A 6,515-nucleotide genomic window follows, 5' to 3' on the forward strand; every position below is an offset into this window, starting at 1 on the left:
TTTGGCCTTAATCGGTCGACCAAAAGTCGGGATCAGTCAACTGAACCTTGGTGATCAGACCAGCTCACGACCACCCTCAACTAAGGAATCGGTTGATCGAACGTCGGGTTCAGTCGACCGACTAGTGGATAAGCAGCAGACTAATCGGACAGGGTTGATCGGATTAGATAAGCCAGGGATGGATCGGTCAATCGAACGAAGACTCATCTGAAGTGACATCATCTGGACGGGAAGCCGGGTTGATTCAGGCAAGATCAGTTGACCGATCAGGGGGATCAGTAGACCGATCAATGTCAAGTCAAGCACTGATCCTGAGATCAGTGGATCTGGATTAAGTATAGCTCGACTATAAAAGGAGGCCTCAACCAAGACTTCGAGACAACAAATTCAAATATCTCCTGCTCCTGTGCACTATTCCAAAGACAAGTCCACAAAGCTATAATGTTGTTCTGACGACCGAAAGCTCGCATCACCAACCCTCTAAGTTGTCAGTATAGTTTTTCATTTATTGCACTTAATCTACTCAATTGTAATTGCACTTGTCTTTGTAATTATCTAAATTGATAATGAATTACCCAAAGTAAACACTCAACGAGTGTGGGTCTTAGAGTAGGAGTCGTCACATGCTCTAAACTAAGTAAAACAAAAAATGTTTACTTGGTTTTCTTTCTTACTATTCCGTTATGTTTACTTTATTTTTCGAAAAATGAACGTGAAAATCATGAATACTATTCATCCTTCTGTAAGATCTTTGATCCTACAGAAATGAGCATCCTTGAAGAAGAGGAGCTCACAGCGAAATTAGGTCGATGAGGATTAGTGAAATTAGAGGATGAGGAACTCACGATGAAATTAGGAGACGAGCACTTTTCATTCAAATTATAATTTTAATATAAAATGGCTGGATAAATTCTTAATTTTTGAGCCCCACTGAGAAATGGGCCTGAGACATTTGCCACCTGGGCCTTACTTGAGGTTTGTGCCTGTTTACTCCCGACAAAAAATAGGGACAACTAGATTTTTAATTAATCTGCTGATCAAATTTAACTCGTTTTCTTATCCGTCCAAATCAGACGGAACTAACTTTTCATCGGTTGTGTCTTAATCTCAACCTTGTCGTCGCAACATCTCGACGATAGAGCAACAAATCGACCCTAGTCTTGTCCGTCGCCAGTTCGCCGGCGAGGGGCGACCTAGCCGGTGCTAGTTCGTGGGCAAGGAGCGACCTCGCCGCTGCTAGTTTGAGGGCGAGGTGCGACTTCGTCACCGCTAGTTCATGGGCGAGGTGTGACCTCGCCGCCGTGGGTTAGCGGGTTGTGCGCGGCGAGGGGACTTGGTTGTGAGGTCGTAGGCAGCGTGCGGCAAGGTGACTGGCCGTGAGATTGAGAGCGACGTTGCCGCTAGGCCGTGAGCGACCTTGTCGCTAGATTAAGAGCAACGTTGCCTCGAGGCCGCGGGCAACCTCGCCATGAGGTCGCCGCGCGGCCACCTTGTCTTGGTGGCACATGACGTCACCGAGAGGTCATGGGATGATGATGGCCGCCGTGGCCTCACTGCAAGTCTGACAATGAGTGAACGCGTGAAAGTGTTAATGCATATTTTTATTTTTTTTAATGAAATCTGTAACATTAACTGTTAATGTTACAGTGTCCTAAAAAATGTACGGTAAGATATTAATGTCATTGTGGATGCCATGACAAAGCCAGTAATTATAATCTGTCCGGCTAAAAATGACCTTTGAATGGGCCGCGGGCTATAAAGGCTTGTTTTTTTTTTTAAAATTTGGAAATTCAAAACCAATGTAATAAACGGTTAAAAATTAAAATAACTTCCAACTGGCTCCCGGACTACAACCCGGGCAAGTATGTACCTGGCTTTAGCCTTCACAACGAGGTTGAGGTGTCGCTTCTTTCCTTTCTCTGCTTCGAGTTACTTTATTTCTTTCAGTTTTTTTCATTCCAGGAAATATTTTGATGCACGACTTCAACTAAACAAAGTATTAACGAGCAGGGGGAGGTGAAAGAAATGGAAATGCATCTGAATGTTTTTCCTTAATCATTAATAAGATGCTTTAGTTTATTCAAATTGTTATAGTTATAAATCAAAGTTGTTATAGTTATGATTCTACTACAAAATATGCATAGGTGAAATCTCATTCAAGTAAAATTGATCAATAGAATATTGTAGCTGCTACGGATGACAGATGTTAAAATAACATGTTTACCGGTTTGAAAATGTGATTACTATGATATTCTTTTATAATATATTTAAGTAATAAAAATGACAAATAAAAGTTGGAGATAGTAGGTGGTGACTATTGAATCTCATCTATCAATATCCTTTGTCAAAGAGCAGACTAGGATAGGCAGGATTAGAGGATCTAGCTTGTAAAATGAATATATTGTATAAATCTTTTTTAATTATGAAACTTTAATAATTTCTTAAATTGTATTTATGTATATCCAAGTTTAAAATTTAAGAAACAAATTTACATGTTTAAAAAATTATGATTTTAATAATTTTTATTTATAATTTATATAGAAGTTTTTAATATTTTATGCTAGAATTTATACCATCCCTCTCTTTATTATTATTAATTTTTTAAAATATATATTTCTGGATTTTTTAATAATCCTTTATTTAAAAAATATAATTCATATAATAAATTGATCTGAAATCATATATGACAAAATTTCTTTTTAAAAATCTCCATAACCGATAAAAATACACCCACAGGATCCACCACGTCATCGTCTCTTTCATTTATTCCATAAAAAAAAAATCCACGACTCGCACAAAACACCTAAACAAATTTCAAATTTCAGCTTTACTCTCGGTTACATGGAAGAGGACGACGGAGAACTGGATAGAGAAAGTATTGGATGTGAAGGACCACTGAGCTGCTCTCCGGCAACCGATTCAACTCCTGTCATTGCTGAAGGTTCCTTCTCTGAAACTGAGCCAATAGGTCTTCTCTTTGTTTGCAGCCGATATTGCTGCGGAAAATGCAAAAAGTTTGTCTCAGAGATTACAATGATGAAAGGCAGAAACTAGGAAGTTGAAGGATGAGATTGGTTGGCAGTGAATTTGATTGTAAAGTCACCTGCAAATGACTTTTAATTTCGACGTTGGAGAGACCGTCCGCCTTCATCACTTCTCTGATTTGGTTAGGAGTTGCCGCTGCACAAGAGATCGCAACAAATATTACACGTTAACCTGTTTCTTGTTTGATTGAGATTTTGAGAGAAGGCGGGATTGCGATCCAACCTTGGGCACCACCGAGCTGGTGGAGGGCGGAAAGGAACCGCCGATGTAGCTCCGGCGACCAGCACAGCCGCGCCTTTCGCGGTTTCTGATGCTGTACATGTGAGCTGCGGTGATCGTTCGACACCGCCAACGCGCCATCGCCGCCGCCGCCACATTGGAAGATACTCTGCTTCATCGGAAGATTGAGCTCTCCGCCGCCCTGATGATCAAGAAACAAGAAAACTGTCATCTTTTGCAAGAAATCGTTCGCAAAATCGAACTTTTATACCTTGTTAATAACAATCCTCGCATTTTCACCGCTCCACTGATCGCTGCTTCCGGGATTGTCGACCCAGAGTTGAGCAGATCTCATCCATTTCTTCTTCTCGACGCCGCCCCTTTCCAGATTAACCCTCGTTTCCGCCTCTTCGAATCTTCTTTTAACGGGGATGGAACTCCCGAACTCGCGTGCGAATCTCTCGCCCTTCCATGGCTCGAGCTCCTTCTCTAACCCCACCATCACTGAAACACCAGGAGATCAAATACACCAATCGAAAAAAAGAACACATAAAAATCCCTCTTTTAGGTAAAATGATTGCGGAAAAGAGGGAGGCAAATTAACGACCAACCATCTGCGAGCAGATTCATGCACTGAGGCAGCTCCTGCTCGATGCCCTCCATCTTCCGCCTCTCCTGCTCCAGGATCCTCAACGACTCCTCCAGATTCACTGCCATCCCTTCTCCGCTCTCTAATGCATGCTTCACCGTAATCCGCCACGGTCATGGCGGTGAACTGCGCCAAGTCTGAGCGGATCTCCTCCGCCGCCGCATCCATTTCTCCCTCTCCCTCTCTCTACAGTGAAGAAGAACACAAGGAAGACGGAGAGAAAGGCGCCGTATTTATAGAGATGGTTCGAGGTGGGAATATAAAACAAGGCGGCGACGACTCGTCGCGTGAAGATACGGCTAGCTGAGTCGCCTGCTCAAACTCGCCGAGTTTGGAATCGCCCCCCAGTACACTTAACCAAAATATTCTTCCCCCCGAAGGGCCCTTTTGATGCAATCTAATCTATCAGAGGACCGTTCTGAAAAATTTGTCATCCTAATTAAATTTCTCTCTTCCAAATTTAGTTAAATCATGATCATTATAAATTAATCTCTCATCCAAATCACTTTATGCGTTTGCTATAGAAAGTTTTGAGTTTAGTTATTAATTTTTTTTACTTTTTATTTAATTAAAAATGTATTTATTTGCGAGCGACATTCTATTCTCGCCTTAAATTCGAACTAAATTCAAAATATTTTAAGATATTTTCGATGTCGTATATCCGTAAAAAGGAGATGAATTGAATAAAATATTGATTAAATAGTCATTTTATTTATTTTTATATTAAAACAACCGAAATAAAAAATTTAGTCTTTTTCCATTTTATTTTTCTAGTCCTACAAAAGATTCACTTAATGAGATTATGACGTCAATTGTGTCATATTAACCAAGTCAAATGGGCTAAGTGGGTTGACTAAGTTTAGTAAATCAACAAAGTCAAACAAATTGGGTAAAGATTAAAGTTTTGATTTGTCAAGCTTCAATTGGTCTATTACACACAATGCTATCATCATGGCCCCTTATATTATGCAATATTAAATAATGTGTCCTTATATAATATCATTTATAACATATTGCTATATCTTAGCACATCAAGTAGTTTAAAATTACAATAAAAGATTTTTTATAAATACAAAATGAAATACATAATAAAATGATGAAAGTAGAAAATATAATGATGTCAAACAAAAACCTAATAACTTACTAATTGCAATTAGTCATTGCCAATTGTTATCAATAGCAAACATAAGACTTCAACTCAATTCTTTAGTTGGGCCATGCATAATTTTTAAAAATATTAGTGGGAATGGGCCACTAAACTTTCGATGGAGTCATGTTTTAAGTGATAAAAATTCAATGGGCATTTTTTTTTTCTTTCTATATCGTTATTTGAGCTCTTTTATCAAAATTAGTACTCTATCTATAATTTAATTCATAAAATACTCCTCTGACCTCTATGTTCCACTTTGAGACGGTTTTATTCAAAATAATACCTCTTAAAGTTGTTTTTGTACAAAACACTACTATCTTAAAGTTGCTTTGATCAAAATTGCACTAAAGTGGTATTATTTTGTATTAGTCTAAAGTTTCAAGTATCAAATTATAGGTGAACATTATATTGATAATTTCTAAAATAGAGGTACTTTTATAATATCAATAAAAATGATGTTTTTTTTTAAATTTTCTTACCTTTTAAATTCTTTGGTTGGGTTGATTTTTATATTTTGGTCTTCTATCATATAATTTACGAGGAGCAATTTCTTAAGAAATAAAATATTTTATCATTATAATTTACTTTTTTCATTTAGCATCGAGGAGAATAACACTTTAGATAAACGAGCTACTTTTATCCTCTAAAGTCATGATAAAGAGAGATAATATTTCCTTACGATTTTGAGCAACACTTAGAAAAAAATGTGAAAGGGAAGTAAAAAAAAATTTTATGAAAAAATATATCGGAGGCACTTTGGAGTAAAACAAAAGTTACTTCAAATATTTTAGATTAAATTTTCTTTACTTTATATTTTTTTTATTTTGTAATGTGTATATTCCTTTAAAATGACTTCTATTTTTTGAAAAAAAATCTTACAAAATATTTATATTTTCCGTTGACCAAATAAAAAAAATGTTTAATTTATTTAAAAACTAATTATTATCTCTAGCAAAATAAACAAAACCTTAATATTAAATAACTCTTAAATACATCTCTCCCAGAGAATGATTTAACCATTAAGAATAAGGGTAGTACTAAATGGTCAGAATTTGGCCAGTTAGAATGTATACATGCATGTATATACAGGGACATTTTAGTAATATCAGATGTGTATATTAATTACATGCATGCACATGCATGTATTATAATTGGGGGATACAGATTTCTAGCTGGCCAGATTCTGGCCAACAGGTTTTCATCATGGGATGACATGAGATTAATGCTCTTTATTTGCACAGATGGATGAGGAAGGGAAAGAAATCAACTAAGGAAAGATATTCATGGAGCCGAGGAAAAATAAAGGAAGAGGAAAAGAAAAAAAAATGAAGAAGTAATCGTTACTTGAGTAGTCATAGGCTGCGTAGTGAGGTGTCGACTGACTTGAGGCAAACCACTTCGTGTGGTGTGGCACGAGGCCCAATAGCCTCGCATAGTGCTGTATGACGCGAG

General features: G+C 37.4%; 1 protein-coding gene across 1 annotated transcript; it reads right to left on the reverse strand.

Annotated features, from left to right (window-relative positions):
* Positions 1-3,529: 3,529 nt before the first annotated feature.
* Positions 3,530-4,065, reverse strand: LOC122044152 (transcription factor HHO5-like). The gene is made up of 2 exons (XM_042604690.1): positions 3,876-4,065; positions 3,530-3,768 (listed from the first exon to the last, which is right to left on the reverse strand). Exons 1-2 carry the CDS (start codon positions 3,979-3,981, stop codon positions 3,530-3,532), a joined length of 345 nt encoding a protein of 114 aa, XP_042460624.1. The 5' UTR covers positions 3,982-4,065.
* Between the last annotated feature and the right edge of the window lie 2,450 nt (positions 4,066-6,515).

This window comes from Zingiber officinale, chromosome 1B (assembly GCF_018446385.1).
Source record: "Zingiber officinale cultivar Zhangliang chromosome 1B, Zo_v1.1, whole genome shotgun sequence".
In the NCBI taxonomy this organism is placed as follows: domain Eukaryota; kingdom Viridiplantae; phylum Streptophyta; class Magnoliopsida; order Zingiberales; family Zingiberaceae; genus Zingiber; species Zingiber officinale.

What these genes read in the sequence shown, in the direction of transcription:
- LOC122044152 (XM_042604690.1), bottom strand. Translation starts at nt 3,981, where the DNA reads ATGGCAGTGAATCTGGAGGAGTCGTTGAGGATCCTGGAGCAGGAGAGG. An exon ending in CATGAATCTGCTCGCAGATG is followed by an intron (nt 3,769 to 3,875) that starts GTTGGTCGTTAA and finishes CTGGTGTTTCAG; the next exon opens with TGATGGTGGGGTTAGAGAAG.